Source organism: Oncorhynchus tshawytscha, linkage group LG05 (assembly GCF_018296145.1).
Source record: "Oncorhynchus tshawytscha isolate Ot180627B linkage group LG05, Otsh_v2.0, whole genome shotgun sequence".
In the NCBI taxonomy this organism is placed as follows: Eukaryota; Metazoa; Chordata; class Actinopteri; order Salmoniformes; family Salmonidae; genus Oncorhynchus; species Oncorhynchus tshawytscha.
In genome coordinates this window covers 62,415,947-62,437,581 of record NC_056433.1, presented here as the reverse complement: position 1 = coordinate 62,437,581, position 21,635 = coordinate 62,415,947, and the positions used below count along the sequence as shown (strand labels likewise).

The 21,635-nt window shown below is 42.5% G+C and overlaps 2 protein-coding genes across 6 annotated transcripts in view; one reads left to right on the top strand and one right to left on the bottom strand.

Moving 5' to 3' along the window:
- The window catches only part of ralgps2 (Ral GEF with PH domain and SH3 binding motif 2), a 139,493-nt gene that overhangs the window by 47,714 nt on the left and 70,144 nt on the right, over positions 1-21,635 (bottom strand). The window lies entirely within an intron of this gene.
- Positions 1-21,635, top strand: part of LOC112251072 (angiopoietin-related protein 1) — a 45,228-nt gene that overhangs the window by 22,330 nt on the left and 1,263 nt on the right. Inside the window, exon 5 of the mRNA XM_024421749.2 lies at positions 20,793-20,986. Coding sequence (XP_024277517.1) covers positions 20,793-20,986 — 194 coding nt within the window. The remainder of the gene's footprint in view (positions 1-20,792; positions 20,987-21,635) is intronic.

Genomic DNA, 21,635 nt, shown 5'->3' with positions numbered 1-21,635 from the left:
TATATTTCATTTGTGATTTTCATGAATAGGAATATTTATGTCTGTTGCGTTATGCTAATTAGTGTCAGGTGATGATTACACTCCCGGATCCGGGATGGGGAGTCGCATTAAGCAGACATTACTGCTCTGAATAAGATTCTACCAACCTTGCACAACTCCTACGGCAACATATATCCACTTCGTGGCTGAGCCGATTGCTCCAAGATGTTTCCACTTCACAATAACAGCACTTACAGTTGACCGTGGCAGCTCTGGCAGGGCAGACATTTGGCGAATTGACTTGTTGGAATGATGGCATCCCATGGCAGTGCCACGTTGAAAGTCCCGGAGCTCTTCAGTAAGGCCATTCTATTTGTCTATTGAGACTGAATGGGCGTGTGCTCGATTCTATACACCTGTCAGCAACAGGTGTGGCTGAAAAGTTGAATCGACATACTTTTGTATATATAGTGTATTTTCCGAGATTCATACGACGGCATTTAGTTTACCACATCAGTCACCGGCTTCAATAATAAGTGCATTGACGACGACGTCCCCACAGTGACCGTACATATCCCAACCAGAAGCCAGGGATTACAGACAACATCCGCACTGAGCTAAAGGCTAGAGCTGCCGCTTTCAAGGAGCAGGACACTGATCTGGACGCTTATAAGAAAATCCTGCGTCTGTGTGATCACGCTCTTCATAGCCAATATTAATTAGTAAGACCTTTAAAGAGGTCAACATTCACAAGGCCGCAGGGCCGGATGGGTTACCAGGATGCGTACTCAGAGCATGCGCTGACCAGCTGGAAAGTGTCTTACCTGACATTCTCAACCTCTCTCTGACCCAGTCTGTAATACCTACAATGTTTCAAGCAGACCACCCTATGTCCAAGAACACAAGGTAACCTGCCTAAATGACATTCGCCCCGTAGCTCTCATCTGTAGCCATGAAATGCTTTGGAAGGCTGGTCATGGCTCACATTAACACAATTATCCCAGAAACCCTGGACACACTCAAATTCACATATCACCCCAAAAGATGATGCAATCTCTATTGCACGCCACACTGCCCTTTCCCGCCTGGACAAAAGGAACACGTGAGAAGGCTGTTCATTGACTACAGCTCAGCGTTCAACACCATAGTGCTCTCCAAGTTCATCACTAAACTAAGGACCCTGGGATTAAACACCTCCCTCCAACTGGATTTTGGACTTCCTGATTGGCCTCCCCCAGGTGGTGAGGGTAAGGAACACATCCACCATGCTGACCCTCAAGATAGGGGCCCCTCAGAGGAGTATGCTTAGTCCCCTCCTGTGCTCCCTGTTCACCCACGACTGCGCATGACTCCAACATAAAGTTTGCCGACAACATGATGGTGGTAGGCCTGATCACCGATGAGAGCCTATTAGGGAGGTCAGAGACCTGGCAGTGGTGCAGGACAACCACCTCTCCCTCAACATCAGCAAGACAAAAGAGCTGATCGTAGACTACAGGAAAAGGAGAGCTGAGCACTCCCCCATTCACATAGACAGGGCTGTAGTGGAGCGGGTCGATAGATTCAAGTTCAAGTAGATTCGGTGTCCACATCACTATGGACCTATCATTGTCCAAACACACCAACACAGTTGTGAAGAGGGCACAACAATGACTCTTCCCCCTCAGGTGGCTGAAAAGATATGGCATTGGCCCTAAGAATCTCCTAAAGTTCTACAGCAGCATCGAGAGCATCTTGACTGGCTACATCACCGCTTGGTATGGCAACTGCTTGGCATCTACTGCAAGGCACTACAGAGGGCAGTGCGTGTGGCCCAGTACATCACTGGGGCCGAGCTCCCTGCCACCCAGGACCTCTATATCAGCCAGTATCAGAGGAAGGACCAAAAAAATTGTAAAAAGACTCCAGTCACCCACGTCATAGACTGTTCTCTCTGCTACCGCACGGCAAGCGGTACAGGAGTGCCAAGTCTTGGACCAAAAGGCTCCTTAACAGCTTCTATCTCCAAGTCATAAGACTGCTGAACTATTAATCAAATGGCCACCCAACAATTTACATTGACACCCACCTATTTGTTTTTACACTGCTGCTACTCACTGTTTATTATCTATGCAGTCACTTTACCCCTACCTACATGTACCAATGACCTTGACAAACCAGTACCCCCTGTATATAGCCTCGTTATTGTGTTACTTATTTTTTGTTTTTTTACTGTAGTTTATTTAGTAAATATTTTCTTAACCAACAATGCAGTTCAATAAATAAAGTTAAGGGCTTGTAAGTAAACATGTCACGGTAAGGTCTACTACACCGGTTGTATTTGGCGCATGTGATGAATACAGTTTGATATGATTTTATTAACTTTTTGGCCTAAATTAAAAACCAATACAACAGAGTGAAACCCTCAGAATTTTCAAGTATTGTGGTGGCAGCATCATGTTATGGGTAGGGACTGGGGAGTTTGTAAAAATCAATATGAAAGGAGTAAAGCACATGTAAAAAGGAAAAGCCCTCAGACTTCTGAAAACCTAACCCTGGGAGAGTTTTATTTTTCATCGAAACAATTACACACATTTGAATGCCAGAATGGCTTTCCAAGAGGTGCTGAATGTTCCTGAGTGGTCTCGTCTCAAATCAGAGCCAAAGTTTGAATATTACTGTCCATCAATGATTCCCAACCAAATTTACTGAGCTTGAGCAATTTGAACAAAAACAAACTAAGAGTTGTGAAAACTTGGTATATTATTATTCAAAAAGATTCACAGCTCTAAAATCCTGCAAAAAGGTACTTCTACTAAAAATTAACTCGGTGTGAAGACATAAGCAATTAAGAAATATATTAATGTTTTTACAGTGGTGTAAAGTAAAAATACTTTAAAGTACTACTTAAGATGTTTTTTTGGGGGTATTTGTACTTTTGAGATCTTTTACTCAACTACATTCCTAATGAAAATAATGTACTTTTTACTCCATACATTTTCCCTCAATCAAAAGTATGTTACATTTAGAAAGCTTAGGACAGGAAAATGGTCAAATACACGCACTAATCAAGAGAACGTCCCTATTCATCCCTACTCCCTCTGATCTGGCGGACTCACTAAACAAACACTTCGTTTGTAAATGATGTCAGTGTTGGTGTGCCCCTGGCTATCCATAACATTTTTAAACAAGAAAATCATGCCGTCTGCTTTGCTTAATATAAGGAATGTGGAATACTTTGACTTTTACTCAAGTACTATTTTACTGGGTGACTTTCACTTTTATTAGAGTCATTTTCTATTAAAGTATCTGTACTTTTAATCAAGTAGGACAATTGGGTACTTTTCCACAATTGTTTTTTTTAATTGTTTTTTTAACAAATTTCCTCTAACTTTCTTTTACTTTGAAAATGCTGAGTAGGTTGTGTAGAGGAAAAATGCAATGTAATCCCTTTTTAGAAAGAATTTTAAGGAAGCAAAATGTGAAGACTGGGCAAAGGGTTGGGACTATGCACTGTACACTATCCCTATTCAAATCCTAGATTACAGGCCTAGATTACAGTCAGAAGCCGTAATCAGCTGCAGAAAGCTGAGAGACCCAACTCAACTAACTCTCTCCTGACTAGTGCCCACAAAAACACATCTCCCATGTGCGCAAGATCATTTTCAGCATGAAACCAATTTGCAGGGTGATAATACTTCTTGGAAATACCTCTGAAAGATAGGGAAAGAGCATTTTATTATGACTGGAGATTTGACCGTGGTGGTTTGAAGACCGCAGAGCGGGTTTAAACAAACAGATGGCTGACAATGAACTTACTGCAACTGTCACTCACTAGAATAATGAGCTAGGGCTATGTCCTGGAGAAATAGTGAGGTGAAACTGAGAAGACAAATGGAGCATTTGATTACGGAGGAAAGAAGAATCTCTGGTCGGTCTTTGGGTAAAGTGTAATGGCGAGGAAAGTCAGACTAATCTCGAGGTCAAACTGCCACTATCCGTCTCTAAATCGGCCACTCTCAGGCCTGCTGTGGGCCAGCTGGCGTCTGCCTTATATAAACCCTTCAGCTGGGAGTACTGTAGGGCCACAACTACTGTGCCAGGTCAATAGGTAGGGCTGTGAACATTAAAGCGTTAAAATGTAACCGAAATACGTTGTTTCATACCCCCACCCTTAAAATCACAGTGCATTTATCGCAAAACATTTCCTGTGTTATAGTCGATAGGCTATAAAATGGACATTTGTGTAATTCAAATAAAACCAGAGAGGAAGAGGTGAACTTCAGGCAACTTCGGTTAATTTGCAAGGCAAGAAATTGCGAGATGCAGATTACCCCAACCTCTCTCTCCCCAGTGGGCAGGCCTGCCTGCTCGGTCTCTTCGCTAATGATGCAAGTGTGTGTTCAGTCTTTGGTCTGTTGCATGCAGAATATTCTATCCTATTCATGGCACTGATGTCACCGGGATACAGAGGTATCTTTGGGACAGTCTTGCGAGTACCAGGTAGCCTACTAATTTTTGCCTCATAATATGAAATTACAGTAGGCTATCTATCGGTAGCCTTTATTGATGACCATTTTCAGACATAATGGAATGTGGCCCCCTGAATGTGCCTCGCCTACACCACGTTTATTTGTCTGTCAGGGTAGTTGTTGGAAGTCTACACTATGGATTTTTAAACGCCGACAAAACCTTCTTTGTAATATTTCAGTTTTGGAGAATCTCTTACACAATGCGTTAGTTATTTATAGTAATCCTAGGTGTAAAATGGTAAATAATGGATATTTCTCAGGAAGTATTAAAATTATTAAGAGGAGTAAAACAAAATTGTCCACTATCAGCATGTTCAAAAGTTTGGGGTCACTTAGAAATGTCCTTATTTTTGAAAGTAAAGCAAAAAAAAAGAGAAGTCCATTAAAATAACATCAAATTGATCAGAATTACAGTGTAGACACAATTAACTTTGTAAATGACTATCATAGCTGGAAACGGCTGATTGTTAATGGAATATCTACATAGGCGTACAGAGGCCCATTATCAGCAGCCATCACTCCTGTGATCCAATGGCATGTTGTCATTATCATTTTAAAAGGCCAATTGATCATTAGGAAATCCTTTTACAATTATGTTAGCACAGGTGAAAACTGTTGTTCTGATTAAAAAGCAATAAAGCCTTCTTTAGACGAGTTGAGTATCTGGAGCATCAGCATTTGTGGGTTTGATTACAGGCTCAAAATGGCCAGAAACAAAGTACTTTTTTCTGAAACTCGTCAGTCTATTCTTGTTCTGAGAAATGAAGGATATTCCATGCGAGAAATTGCCAAGAAACGGAAAATCTCGTACAACGCGGTGTACTACTCCCTTCACAGAACAGCGCAAACTGGCTCTAACCAGAATAGAAAGAGTGGGAGGCCCCGGTGCACAACTGAGCAAGAGGACAAGTACATTAGAATGTCTAGTTTGAGAAACAGACGCCTCACAAGTCCTCAACTGGCAGCTACATTAAATAGTTCCCGCAAAACACCAGTCTCAACATCAACAGTGAAGAGGCGACTCCAGCATGCTGTCCTTCTAGGCAGAGTTGCAAAGAAAAAGCCATCTCTCAGACTGGCCAAGAAAAATAAAACATGGGCAAAAGAACAGACACTGGACAGAGGCAATATTAACTAGGGAAATTGTGTCAACTCTCCTGTGTCCATTGCACACAGAGTCAGGGTATTTGCAACAGTTTGAGCTGCCTGGCTCGTAGCAAACTAAGTTCCCAGAATTTTACATAATTATGACATAAGGTTGTGCAATGTAACAGCAATATTTAGACTTAGGGTTGCCACCCCTGTTCAATAAAATACGGAACGGTTCCGTATTTCACTGAAAGAATAAACGTTTTGTTTTCTAAATTAGTTTCCGGATTTGATCATATTGATGACCAAAGGCTCATATTTATGTGTTTATTATATTATAATTAAGTCTATGATTTGATATTTGACAGAGCAGTCTGAGCGGTGGAAGACAGCATCAGGCTAGTAAGCATTCATTCAAACTTACCTGCGTTTGCCAGCAGCTCAAAGCAATGCTTGCTTCACAGCGCTGTTTATGACTTCAAGCCTATCAACTCCTGAGATTAGGCTGGCAATATTAAAGTGCCTATTAGAACATCCAATAGTCAAAGGTATATGAAATACAAATGGTATAGAGAGAAATAGTCCTGTGTCATAATTCCAATAATAATTCCAATCTAAAACTTCTTAACTGGGAATATTGAATAAGTCGGAATATTGAACAACCAGCTTTCATATGTTCTCAGCAAGGAACTTAAACATTAGCTTTTTACATGGCACATATTGCACATTTACTTTCTACTCCAACACTGTGTTGTTGCATTATTTAAACCAAATTGAGCATGTTTCATTATTTATTTGAGACTAAATAGATTTTATTTATGTATTATATTAAGTTAATGGACTGCACCAGATTTGCCAGTCCTTGCTGTGAGATGTTACCCCACTCGTCCACCAATGCACCTGCAAGTTCCCGGACATTTCTGGGGGTAATGGCCCTAGCCCTCACCCTCCGATCCAACAGGTCCCAGACGTGCTCAATGGGATTGAGATCCGGGCTCTTCGCTGGCCATGGCAGAACACTGAGAGTCCTGTCTTGCAGGAAATCATGCACAGAATGAGCAGTATGACTGGTGGCATTGTCATGCTGGAGGGTCATGTCAGGAGGAGCCTGCGGGATGGGTACCACACGAGGGAGGAGGACGTCTTCCCTGTAACGCACAGCGTTCAGATTGCCTGCAATGACAACAAGCTCAGTCCGATGATGCTGTGACACACTGCCCCCAGACCATGACGGACCCTCCCATCCAAATCGATCCCGCTCCAGAGTACAGGCCTCGGTGTAACGCTCATTCCATCGACGATAAACGCAAATCCGACCATCACTCCTGGTGAGACAAAACCACGACTCGTCAGTGAAGAGCACTTTTTGCCAGTCTGTGTGATCCAGCGACGGTGGGTTTGTGCCCATATGTGATGTCTGGTGACAACCTGCTTTACAACAGGCCTACAATCCCTCAGTCAAGCCTCTCTCAGCCTATTGCAGACAGTCTGAGCACTAATGGAGAGATTGTGCGTTCTTATGGTACCTCGGGCAGTTGTTGCCATCCTGTACCTGTCCCGAAGTTGTAATGTTCGGATGTACCGATACTGTGCAGGTGTTGTTACACGTGGTCTGCCACTGCGAGGACGATCAGATGTCTGTTCTGTCCACTTGTCTGTCCTGTCTTAGGCTTCTCACAGAATGGATATTGCAATTTATTTCGCTGGCCACATCTGCAGTCCTCATGCCTCCTTACAGCATGCCCATGGTACGTTCACGCAGATGAGCAGGGAAGCTGGGCATCTTTCTTTTGGTATTTTTCCAGAGTCAGTAGAAAATCCTCTTTAGTGTTCTAAGTTTTCATAACTGTGACCTTAATTGCCTACCGTCTGTAAGCTGTTAGTGTCTTAACGATTGTTCCACAATTCCATGTTAATTGAACAAGCACAGGAAACAGTGTTTAAACCCTATACAATGAAGATCTGTGAAATTATTTGGATTTTTACAAATGATCTTTGAAAGACAGGGTCCTGGAAAAGGGAGGTTACTTTTTTTTGCTTATATATATATATATATATATATCTATATCTATATCACATATCATATCTATATCTATCTACATATATATATATATATCTATATATCATATCTATATATATCTAACATATATATATATATATATATATATCACACACACACACACACACACACACACACACACACACATATATATATATATATATATATCACACACACACCCGAGTGGCGCAGTGGTCTGAGGCACTGCATCTCCGTGCAAGAGGCGTCACTACAGTCCCTGGCCCAAATCTGGCTCTAACACATGAGTCCCATAAGGTGGCGCACAATTGGCCCAGTGTAGTCTGGGTTTGGCTGGGGTAGGCAGTCATTAAAAATACGAATTTGTCCATAACCTTTTTGTGATAGAGGGCAGCATTTTCACTTTTGGATGAATAACGTGGTCCAGAGCGAACTGCCTCCTACTCTGTCCCAGATGCTAATATATGGGGCGACAGCGTAGCCTAGTGGTTAGAGCATTGGACTAGTAACCGGAATGTTGCAAGTTCAAACCCCCGAGCTGACAAGGTACAAATCTGTCGTTCTGCCCCTGAACAGCCAGTTAACCCACTGGCCGTCATTGAAAATAAGAATGTGCTCTTAACTGACTTGCCTAGTTAAATAAAGGTAAAAAAATAAATTTAAAAAAACTTGATGGGAGTCCACCTGTGGTAAATTCAATTGATTGGACATGATTTTGAAAGGCACACCCCTGTCTATGTACGGTCCCACAGTTGACAGTGCATGTCAGAGCAAAAAAAAAAAAAAAAAAAATTATATATATATATATATATATATATATATATATATGTATTATTATTAATAGTAGTAGTATTGGATAGAGAATACTAAAGTTTCTAAAACTGTTTGAATGATGTCTGAGCATAACAGAACTCATATGGCAGGTGAAAACCTGAGGAAAAATCCAACCAGGAAGTGGGACATTGAGGTTTGTAGTTTTTCAAAGCTTGGCCTACCGAATACACATTGAGATATGGATAAAGTTGCACTTCCTGCGGCTTCCACTAGATGTCAACCGTCTTTAGAAACTTGAATGAGGATTCTACTATAAAGGAGGGGTCTGGCAGAGTGCCTTGGTCTCACGACGCACGCTCCCGACAGATTTACCTCGCGTTCCAGTGCTTTTCTACAGACAAAGGAATTCTCCGGTTGGAACATTGATGTTTTATATTAAAAACATCCTAAAGACTGATTCCATACATCGTTTGACATGTTTCTAAAGGACTGTAACGGAACTTTGAGTTTTTGTCTGGACGAAGTGCCTGCGCCTCATGAAGATGGATTACTGGGCTGAACACGCTAACAACAAGTGGCTATTTGGACATAAATTATGGACTTTATGGAACAAATCAGTCATTTATTGTAAAACTGGGATTCCTGGGATGCCTTCTGATGAAGATCAAAGGTAAGTGAATATTTATGGTTTTATTTCTAACTTTGTTGACTCCAAAATGGCGGATATTCCTCTGGCTGTTTTGGGTTCTGAGCGCCGTTCTCAGATTATGCTTTTTCTGTAAAGTTTTTTTGAAATCTGACACAGCAGTTGGATTAAGGAGAAGTCCATCTTTAATTCTGTGAATAAAGCTGTATCTTTTATCAATGTTTATTATGAACATTTCTGCAAAATCACCGGATTTTTGGCTATAAATATGCACATTATCGAACAAAACATGCATGTATTGTGTAACATGATGTCCTATGAGTGTCATCTGATGAAGATCAAAGGTTAGTGATTCATTTTATTTGGGCAAGCTTTTCATCCAAAATTCCAACCCTAGAGAAGTTGAACCTTTTGCGTGTAGGGGGCAGTATTTTCATTTTTGGCTAAAAAACGTGCCCATTTGAAACGGCCTATTTCTCAGCCCCAGGAACTAGAATATGCATATAATTGTCAGATTAGGATAGAAAATACTAAAGTTTCCAAAACTGTAAAAATATTGTCTGTGAGTATAACAGAACTGATATTGCACGTGAAAGCCAGAGGAAAATCCAATCAGGAAGTGGCTTCTATAATGAAAGCGCCATGTTCCATAGCCTGCCTTCGCTCCATTTAAAGGGATATCAACCAGATCCTTTTCCTATCGCTTCCTCAAGATGTCAGTCTTTAGACATAGTTTCAGGCTTTTATTTTGAAAAATTAGCGTGAAGGATCAAAGCGTAAGTGAATAGGTGCGGGCTCTCAGAGTCAGTTTTTGCGCAACTGAGAAAGCCGCCATTGTTCCTCTTGCTGTTATTGAAAAACCTACACACTCGGTTGATATATTATCGAATATATACACTGCTCAAAAAAATAAAGGGAACACTTAAACAACACAATGTAACTCCAAGTCAAACCCCCAATAAAGGAGTGGTTCTGCAGGTGGGGACCACAGACCACTTCTCAGTTCCTATGCTTCCTGGCTAATGTTTTGGTCACTTTTGAATGCTGGCGGTGCTTTCACTCTAGTGGTAGCATGAGACGGAGTCTACAACCCACACAAGTGGCTCAGGTAGTGCAGCTCATCCAGGATGGCACATCAATGCGAGATGTGGCAAGGTGGTTTGCTGTGTCTGTCAGCGTAGTGTCCAGAGCATGGAGGCGCTACCAGGAGACAGGCCAGTACATCAGGAGACGTGGAGGAGGCCGTAGGAGGGCAACAACCCAGCAGCAGGACCGCTACCTCCGCCTTTGTGCAAGGAGGAGGAGGAGCACTGCCAGAGCCCTGCAAAATGACCTCCAGCAGGCCACAAATGTGTATGTGTCTGCTCAAACGGTCAGAAACAGCCTCCATGAGGGTGGTATGAGGGCCCGACGTCCACAGGTGGGGGTTGTGCTTACAGCTCAACACCGTGCAGGACATTTGGCATTTGCCAGAGAACACCAAGATTGGCAAATTCGCCACGGGCGCCCTGTGCTCTTCACAGATGAAAGCAGGTTCACACTGAGCACATGTGACAGACGTGACAGTCTGGAGACGCTGTGGAGAACGTTCTGCTGCCTGCAACATCCTCCAGCATGACCGGTTTGGCGGTGGGTCAGTCATGGTGTGGGGTGGCATTTCTTTGTGGGGCCGCACAGCCCTCCATGTGCTCGCCAGAGGTAGCCTGACTGCCATTAGGTACCGAGATGAGATCCTCAGACCCCTTGTGAGACCATATGCTGGTGCAGTTGGCCCTGGGTTCCTCCTAATGCAAGACAATGCTAGACCTCATGTGGCTGGAGTGTGTCAGCAGTTCCTGCAAGAGGAAGGCATTGATGCTATGGACTGGCCCACCCGTTCCCCAGACCTGAATCCAATTGAGCACATCTGGGACATCATGTCTCACTCCATCCACCAACGCCACGTTGCACCACAGACTGTCCAGGAGTTGGCGGATGCTTTAGTCCAGGTCTGGGAGATCCCTCAGGAGACCATCTCATGCCACCTCATCAGGAGCATGCCCAGGCATTGTAGGGAGGTCATACAGGCACGTGGAGGCCACACACACTACTGAGCCTCATTTTGACTCGTTTTAAAGGACATTACATCAAAGTTGGATCAGCCTGTAGTGTGGTTTTCCACTTTAATTTTGAGTGTGACTCCAAATCCAGACCTCCATGGGTTGATAATTTTTGTGTGATTGTGTTGTCAGCACATTCAACTATGTAAAGAAAAAAGTATTTAATAAGAATATTTCATTCATTCAGATCTAGGATGTGTTATTTTAGTGTTCCCTTTATTTTTTTGAGCAGTGTATTTTAAAAAGACATGAGGATTGATTATAAAAAACGTGAGACATGTTTCTGTGGAAATTATGGATGTTATGGAAATTATAGATATTATTTGGAATATACGTCTGCGTTGTCGTGACCGCTCTTTCCTGTGGATTTCTGAACATAACGCGACAAACAAACATCAGTATTTTTGGGTATAAAAATAATCTTTATGGAACAAAAGGAACATTTGTGTAACTGGGAGTCTCGTGACTGAAAACACAATTGGCCTAGCGTCGTCCGGGTTAGGGAGGGATGTCCTTGCCTCATCGCGCACCAGCGACTCCTGTGGCGGGCCGGGCGTATTGTGCGCTAACCAAGGTTGCCAGGTGCACAGTGTTTCCTCTGACACATTGGTGCGGCTGGCTTTCGGGTTGGATGCGAGCTGTGTTAAGAAGCAGTGCGGCTTGGTTGGGTTGTGTATCGGAGGACGCATGACTTTCAACCTTGGTCTCTCCCGAGCCCGTACGGGAGTTGACAAGATAGTAGCTACTAAAAACAATTGGATACCACAAAAATTGGGGATTAAAAGGGGTAAAATTCAACAACAACAAAAAATATTATTTTACTTATTATTGAGAGCATCATTGACAGCATCCTGTCGGGTTGCATCACTGCCTGGTACGCAATTGCACCATCCACAACCGCAGGGCTTTACACGGTGGTGGTGCGGTCAGCCCAATGCATCGTCGGGGGCACACTGCTTTCCCTCCAAGACATCTACAGCACCGGCTGTCACAGGAAGGCCAAGAAGATCATAAAGGACCTCAGCCACCCGACCAAAGCCTGTTCACCCCCCTACCATCTAGAAGAAGGAGACCGTACAGGTGCAACAAAGTTGGGACCGAGAGACTGATAAACAGCTTCCATCTCCAAGCCATTACGCAGTTAAAACACCCTCCGCCCAATACCCTGCCTTGAACATTAGAGACTGCTTTGCCCTACGTACATAGTCATTGAACACTGGTCACTATAATTATGTTCACATACCGTTTTTCCCCCTTTATATGTACAATTGAAGTCAGAAGTTTACATAAACAAGTTTTAATGACTCCAACCTAAGTGTTTCAACAGCTCCACAAATTTCTTGTAACAAACTGTAGTTTTGGCAAGTCAGTTAGGACATCGACTTTGTGCATGACAAGTAATATTTCCAACAACTGTTTACAGACAGATTCTTTAACTTATAATCGCAATTCCAGTGGGTCAGAAGTTCATACACTAAGTTGACTGTGCCGTTAAACAGGTTGTAAAATTCCAGAAAATGATGTCATGGCTTTAGAAGCTTCTAAAATGCTAATTGACATCATGAGTCAATTGGAGGTGACCTGTGGATGTATTTCAAGGCCTACCTTCAAACTCAGTGCTTTTCTTGACATCATGGGAAAATCCAAAGAAATCAGCCAAGACCTAAAAAAAGAAAGAATTGTAGACCTCCACATGTCTGGTTCATCCTTGGGAGCAATTTCCAAATACCTGACGGTACCACGTTCATCTGTACAAACAATAGTACGCAAGGACAAACACCATGGGACAAATCAGCTGTCATACCGCTCAGGAAGGAGACGCGTCGTCTCCTAGAGATGAACGTACTTTGGTGCGAAAAGTGTAAATCAATCCCAGAACAACAGCAAAGGACCTTGTAAAGATGCTGGAGGAAACAGGTACAAAAGTATCTATATCCACAGTAAATTGAGTCCTATATCAACAACCTGAAAGGCAGCTCAGCAAGGAAGAAGCCACTGCTCCGAAACCGCCATAAAAAAAAGCCAGACTACGGTTTGCAACTGCACATGGGGACAAAGATCGTACTTTCTGGAGAAATGTCCTCTGGTCCGATGAAACAAAATTAGAACTGTTTGGCCATCATTATGTTTGGAGGAAAAAGGGGGAAGCTTGCAAGCCGAAGAACACCATCCCAACTGTGAAGCACTGTGGTGGCAGCATCATGTTGTGGGGGTGCTTTTCTGCAGGAGGGACTGGTGCACTTCACAAAATAGATGGCATGATGAGGTGGGGAATATGTGGATACATTGAAGCAACATCTCAAGATATCAGTCAGGAAGTTAAAGCTTGGTCGCAAATAGGTCTTCCAAATGGACAATGGCCCCAAGCATACTTCCAAAGATGTGGCAAAATGGCTTAAGGACAACAAAGTCAATGTGTTGGAGTGGTCATCACAAAGCCCTGACCCCAATCCCATAGAAAATGTGTGGGCAGAACTGAAAAAGCATGTGTGAGCAAGGAGGCCTACAAACCTGACTCATTTACACCAGCTCTGTCAGGAGGAATGGGCCAAAATTCACCCAACTTATTGTGGGAAGCTTGTGGAAGGCTACCCGACACGTTTGACCCAAGTTAAACAAAATAAAGGCAACGCTACCAAATACTAATTGAGTGTATGTAAACTTCTGACCCACTGGAAATGTGATGAAAGAAATAAAAGCTGAAATAAATCACTCTACTATTATTCTGACATTTCATATTCTTCAAATAAAATGGTGATCCTAACTGACCTAAGACAGGGATTTTTATATATATATGATAAAACCATCCCAGCTCTGCAAATTTTGCTGCGAAGAAAACCACAAGATTATTTGATTTGGTAGCTTGTTTTTGGTCACAGGTTCAGGAATGGCTGTAGAATTACATTTACCTGGAGCCAACTGTGCAAATAGTACTGCTCTGTGATTTGAAAAGTCATAGTCAAATCGAAAAATAATATAATCATAGCAAAAACATGTATCTTTCATTTACAATCTTTAGAAATGATGAGAATAGAAAGGTTCAGAACTGTTGTGAAACACCACAGCAGTTGAAAAATATTTGGCAAATAGAAATCAAAACTGGATGATGTTCGGAGATAGATGGGAGGGGTTGAGTGGCGCTGAAGTGTGGGACTAAAAATAACACGATAACTAATGTATAATATACTGTGTTCGTAAAATGTATATAGTATGTATAAGCTGGAAGTAGAAGCCTAAGTGTTGTTTTTCATTAGTTTACTCTAATTAGGGGAGGGGTGCTAGGATTAGGGGAAACTATACAATGCCAAATGTGTGCAAAGCTGTCATCAAGGCAAAGGGTGAATCTAAAATATATTTGACTTGTTTAATACTTTTTTGGTTACTACATGATTCCATATGGTGTTATTTCATAGTTAGTCTACACTATTATTCTGCAATGTAGAAAATAGTAAAAATGTAAGAAAAACTCTTGAATGAGTAGGTGTTTCCAAACTGTACTGGTACTCTATAAATGGGGGATAGGAAATTATGCAGACAACTACATTGACGGAAGCCACAATCTGCAATATTAAAGCTTATCACCCCCCCAACAGTATAAAAACAGCTAATCAAATCAGCGACATTTTTTGTTACGGAAAACAAATAATGAACATTATGCCAGAGCAGAATTGTCACTTTTTTATTGTCTGAAAAGTTACCAATTGTAGCTATCAACATGTTACTGTAGCTGCGTTCTGTGGCTGGAAAGGGTTGCAGTAGATAGAGCTTCATTAACAAGCCCTAGTGGTCATACATACCTAATAGGACCATTATTCTACATTGTACATTGCCATGGAATTTTATGATCTTTTGAAAACGTTTTAATGCGGTTTAAACATTAGGCAAAATGTTACAAGACGCCTGACTGCTACGCCATCTTGGACTTAAGTTGCAATGTACTCGCTCTGTGTGCAATAATAGTGTTTAACATGATTTTATGACGAATACCTCATCTCTGTACCCAACGCATACAGGTAATTGTAAGGTCCCTCAGTCGAGCACTGAATATCAAAAAGATTCAACCACAAAGACCAGGGTGGTTTTCCAATGCTTCGCAAAGGCCGGTTATTGGTAGATGGGTAAAAAAAGCAGACATTGAATATCCCTTTGAGCATGGTATTACTTATTCTTTGGATGGTGTCAATACACCCAGTCACTACAAAGATACAGTTATCCTTCCTAACTCAGTTGCTGGAGAGGACGGAAACCGCTCAGGGATTTCACCATGAGGCCAATGGTGACTTTAAAAAACAGTTAGAGTTTAATGGCTGTGACAGGGGAATGGAACAACATTGCAGTTACTCCACAATACTAAGCTAATCGACAGAGTAAAAAGGATGCCTGTACAAAATGCAAATAATCCAAAACATGCATCCTGTTTACAACAAGGCACTAAATTAATACTGCAAAAAATGTGGCAAAGCAATTTACTTTTTGTCTTGAATGCAAATCCAATCCAACACATTACGGAGTACTGTGCATCCTGTTTTGGGAATGCTTGTAAATCGTTACGGACTGTTGAGTTTTTCAAGAAAAAAAAAGAAAAGAAAAAAGTGGTTAACAGAGATGTCCTGTTCTTTTAACCAATCGATTGGTCAAAATGTTTAAACTCATTTTTCCATATACAGTGCCTTCAGAAAGTATTCAGACCCCTTGCCTTTTACACATTTTGCTACATTACAGCATTATTCTAAAATGGATTAAATAAACAAAAATCATCAGCAATCTACACATAATAGCCCATAATAACAAAGTGAAAACAGGCTTTGCCAATGTATTAAAAATGAAAAACAGAAATATCTTATTTACATATGCATTCAGAGTCTTTGCTCAAAAATGAGGTCAGGTGCATTGACCACTGATCATCCTTGAGATATTTCTACAACTTGATTGGTGTCCAACTGTGGTAAATTCAATTTATTGGACACAATTTGGAAAGGCACACACCTGCCTAAAAAAGGTCCCACAGTTGACAGTGCATGTCAAAGCAAAAACCAAGCAATAAGGTCAAAGGAAGCGCCTGTAGAGCGCAGAGACAGGATTGTGTCGAGGCACAGATCTGGGGAATGGTACCAAAACATTTCTGCTGCATTGAAGGTCCCCAAGAACACAGTGGCCTGAATGCCAAGCGTCACGTCTGAAGGAAACCTGGCACCATAACCAACTAAAATAGCCCCCAGCGTAAAGTCTAAGTGTTGTATGTGTGTGTGTGTGTGTGTGTCACATGAGTGAGTCTAAAGTTCCTTCAGGCAGAGCAGCACTTTCCTAATCTAAGAATGCTGGGACTATTGGCAGTTGAAAGGACTGAAGAGGAAAGAGTCCAGAGAGAAAGGCCTGATGGCAGGGAAAAATGGAGAGGGCCGAGGGGGAGAGGGACAAGCGGACAGGGGAAGACGAAAGGGGGAGGGAGGGGGACAAGACGAAAGGGGGAGGGAGGGGGACAAGACGAAAGGGGGAGGGAGAGGGACAAGACGAAAGGGGAGGGACAAGGAGGAGGGAGAGGTCCAAGGGGGTAGGCCAAGAGGGAGGGAGAGGGCCAATGGGGGTAGGGACAAAGGAGAGGAACAAGGGGGCAGGGACAAGGGAGGGCAACCAGGTGGTCCAGCTCCTCTGTATCATGTTTCTTGTAGGATGACAATGTCTGTATTTCAATGTCTTCGACGAAGTCCAGGTTCCTGCTCTTTAGGCCAAAGGCAGACGACCTCAGACCTTGGATATTCCAGGATGAGATAGTGAAGGCTTTGTGTTCCATAAAATGTCCAATGTTGTTGGTCGTGTGTTTGGTCGTGTGGCTGAGAATCTGGTACATGCCATTGGGCTAGTGTAAGAGTGGGGGTTTGGCCTGTTTGCCTGCTCACGGCCTGAGCGTATGTGTGTGACTTCCATGATGAGATGAGGGTGTGTGCATGGGGGCCATAGATCTGATCTGAGGGTGCCTAAATGGAATGTGGGCATGGTTGACTTGGGGGGGGGGTTATGTGGTCGATGTAGGCCCTCTTAGCGTGGGTCCTCTGTGCATAGGACCGGGGGAAGGGGTGGCACTGCTGCCTTATATAGGTAGACCTGGTCATATGTCTACCTATGGCTGTTCAAGTCCAGAGTGGAGTGGTGGGCCAGGTAAACATTTGGTTTTGAGGCACAGTCACAGGAAATACTTGTTTAACAGCTGTATGGTAGCAGGATGTTTCTGGTAGCAGGGTGGATATAAACACTTGTGCATCAGGGAAAGTAGAAGAAGCTTTTTCAATCACTCCCTTTCCTGCTGTGCTCTCAAGTCGTTTGTGCCTGTGTGTATTATGTGGCTGGGTGAACCTAGTTGGTTCTCAGGCAGAAGGTCTCAGGCGCGCTGGGTGTTTGGACACCAGAGTTTAGACACACCGTTTGGAAAAATGTTGTTTTTCTTGTATACATTTCCCATTTGAGTCCATAAGCAGTACAATCTGTTTCTTGTGTAGTCGTGGCCAAATGTTTTGAGAATGACACAAATATTCATTTTCAAGGAATCTCCCCAGACCTTAATCCCATTGAGAACTTGTGGTCAATCCTCAAGAGGCGGGTGGACAAACAAATCCACAGGCTTCTCTGCGGGGGTGGCCACCTCTCTAATGGGTTGTTCTGTCACACACCATCCCCTTCACTCTCTCCTCCAGCAGTCTGTTCCTCTGTTTTTCTCCTTCTCCTGTTGAAGTTGTCTCACCACAGTCCAGAGTAGAGGTTGACCGATTAATCAGAATGGCCGATTAATTAGGGCTGATTTCAAGTTTTCATAACAATCGGTATTTTTGGACACCGATCATGGCCGATTACATTGCACTCCACGAGGAGACTGCGTGGCAGGCTGACTACCTATTATGCGAGTGCAACAAGGAGCCACGGTAAGGTGCTAGCTAGCATTAAACGTATCTTATGAAAAACAGTCAATCTTCACATAATCACTAGTTAACTACACATGGTTGATGATATTACTAGTTTGTTTATCTAGCTTGTCCTGTGTTGCATATAATCGATGCGGTGCCTGTTACATTATCATTGAATCACAGCCAAACGGGTGATTTAACAAGCGCAGTCGCGGAAAAAGCACTGTCGTTGCACCAATGTGTACCTAACCATAAACATCAACGCCTTTCTTAAAATCAATACACAAGTATATATTTTTTAAACCTGCATATATAGTTAATATTGCCTGCTAACATGAATTTCTTTTAAATAGGAAATTGTGTCACTTCTCTTGCATTGTGTGCAACAGAGTCAGGGTATATGCAGCAGTTTGGGCTGCCTGGCTCGTTGCGAACTGTGAAGACCATTTCTTCCTTACAAAGACAGCCAACGTCGCCAAACGGGGGATGATTTAACAAAAGCGCATTCGAAAAAAGCACAATCGTTGCACGAATGTACCTAACCATAAACATCAATGCCTTTCTTAAAATCAATACACAGAAGTATATTTTTTTTAAACTTGCATATTTAGTTGGGGAAAAATTCTATGTTAGCAGGCAATATTAAACTAGGGAAATTGTCACTTCTCTTGCGTTCATTGCACGCAGAGTCAGGGTATATGCAAAAGTTTGGGCCGCCTGGCTCATTGCGAACTGATTTGCCTGAATTCTACGTAATTATGACATAACATTGAAGGTTGTGCAATGCAACAGCAATATTTATACTTATGGATACCACCTGTTAGATAAAATACGGAACGGTTCCGTATTTCACTGAAAGAATAAACGTTTTGTTTCCGAAATGTTTCCAGAGTTGACCATATTAACGGCCTACGGCTCTTATTTCTGTGTGTTGTTATATTATAATCAAGTCTATGATTTGATAGAGCAGTCTGACTGAGCAGTGGTAGGCAGCAGCAGGCTCGTAAGCATTCATTCAAACAGCACTTCACTGCGTTTGCCAGCAGCTCTTCGCAATTCTTCAAGCATTGCGCTGTTTATGACTTCAAGCCTATCAACTCCCGAGATTAGGCTGGCAATACTAAAGTACCTATTAGAACATCCAATAGTCAAAGGTATATGAAATACAAATGGTAGAGAGAGAAATACTATAACTACAACCTAAAACTTCTTACCTGGGAATATTGAAGACTCATATTAAAAGGAATCACCAGCTTTCATATGTTCTCATGTTCTGAGCAAGGAACTGAAACGTTAGCTTTCTTACATGGCACATATTGCACTTTTACTTTCTTCTCCAACACTTTGTTATTGCATTATTTAAACCAAATTGAACATGTTTCATTATGAGACTAAATTGATTTTAATGTATTATATTAAGTTAAAATAAAAAAGTATTCATTCCATTCAGTATTGTTGTAATTGTCATTATTACAAATACATAGATTAAAAAAATATATATAAAAATTTAAAAAATTTAAAAATAAAAATTGGCCGATTAATTGCCATCGTCTTTTTTTGGTCCTCCAATAATCAATATCGGAGTTGAAAAATCATAATCGGTCGACCTCTAGTCCAGAGTACAGATATGTCTCTCTCCACCTCCAGCTCTCCAGGTCTGGTTAAGGGGGTGTTGTTGTGCTGGACTGTTGTCTGGGTCTGTGCTGAGTGTAGTGTAATCACCTGCCTCAACCTGCCTTACCTCCAGCTGGGTAAATGTATCCTTCATTTCAATGAGGGAGTAGTACTCTGTGCTGGGAGGTTGACTTTCCGCTGTTGGGCTATATTAAGAAGAGGTCTGGTCTGACCTGTTCGGGGTGGGGGTATAGTTTCCATTTTTATAATAGTCAGCAAAAAGTGTCTTGATATTCCATAAGGAGCTTCATTTTGTGCTCTTTTCGTGTCTTATCATTCTTTACATACACAGGGCATTGTATTTTAATTAGCTCTGAACAGCGGGAGGCAGCTTCTAAGGCTTCTCCATTTGGTTGGAGTAGACTGTGCGACTCTAGCCCAACAATGGAAAGGGCTTTGACACCTCTCACTTCACACGTCAGTGCTAATTGAAGTTGTATCAAGCTTGGCAGCCTTAATTTAGCATTCAGTCCTTAAAGTAAAGTATGTATTTTTCTTCTTGGCTTTTGGAAATAAAATATAGCTTTAGACTAAACATTACTAACTCAGTTCCAGGTTGGATGGTGTTTTCAGGTTTCTGTTGTTTTCCAGAGCATTTTCTGTATAGTTTTGGAATAATAATCTTTGGTAGTTGTAAACCTTTCAGGTGATTCCGTAATTCTGTCCAAAATCAGGTTGTAGGTTTTGATTTGGAGTGAAGGTTGTTTTGTACAGGGTAGCATCCTGTATATGTCCCTGACAATTTTTTTAAGTTTATCTAAATCTTTAAAAAAATAAGAACATGCTGAAAAATGCAGGAGCTCATCTGCTCATGACCTCTCCTCTCTCTGGCACCATCTTTGGTGCCCTCTCTCCTGCACCCGCCTCTCCTCCCCCCTGCCTCTCTCCTCAGCGAACGCTACATAATGTATTTTGTGTCTGTGATGAAAGAAGGCATCTTATTCACCTGCGGCAGGATATGGTTTGGTGATTAGTGAAGAGGATGTTGTCATAGAAGCAGCACTGAAGGACAAACAGAGTAGAGACATTGGCTATGACGACGCAGGCACTGACCCATTCCTCCCTCCCCCCTCTCCTTTCTCTCAGGTCCGTTTAAGGACTGCTACCAGGTGCGCCAGGCGGGCCACAGCACCAGTGGGATGTACCTGCTGAAGGCAGAGAGTAATGAACAGCTAATCCAGGCCTGGTGTGAACACAGCTTAGACAACGGAGGCTGGACCGTGTTACAGAGAAGGAAGGATGGATCGGTCAACTTCTTCAGGAACTGGGAGAACTACAAGGTGGTGTAGCGCAGACGATCACACACTGACACACACCAAGAGAACAAAAGTATCTGCATCCAATGGTCTATTGTTAACCACTGAGCCATTGGAGCTAACCCATGGCCTGTAAAGTCCAGCCCTCTCCCTCAAACCTCCAATCAGCTGTGACCCCAGCAGGGACAGGGAGGGGCTGATGTAGGAAGCTCCAATTCCCCCTAATCTCCCCTCCTTTGTTACATAACCAACACCATTCCGCCAACACACTAGGCTGCTAACACACTCCATCACTCTGGAGAAAGCACTGGCCCTGCCAATGTGTGCGTCTGTGTGTGTGGTATCTGTGCAGCCCCCATAGTCTTTCTCCCCAGCCACAGCCAGTTAATTCACCTTGACTGGGAAAGCAGAGGCAGAACTTTGACACATTATCGTCTCCAACTGAGATTCAACATGTTCCATTGATTCTGAAGGTTTGGCTTCCTTTAACATGATGTGGCGAGAAATCACATTAGTGGAGTCTACTGACTGACTAACCATTTTTGTCCTCTGAGCATGACTGTATCTACTGTCTGCAGATAGAGGTGTGGTTCCTTCTGCTCCTGACTAGAAAAACTGCTGCCGTTTAGGCTAGTTGGTGGATGACCGGAACATTCTAAATGCTTTAGGTGTG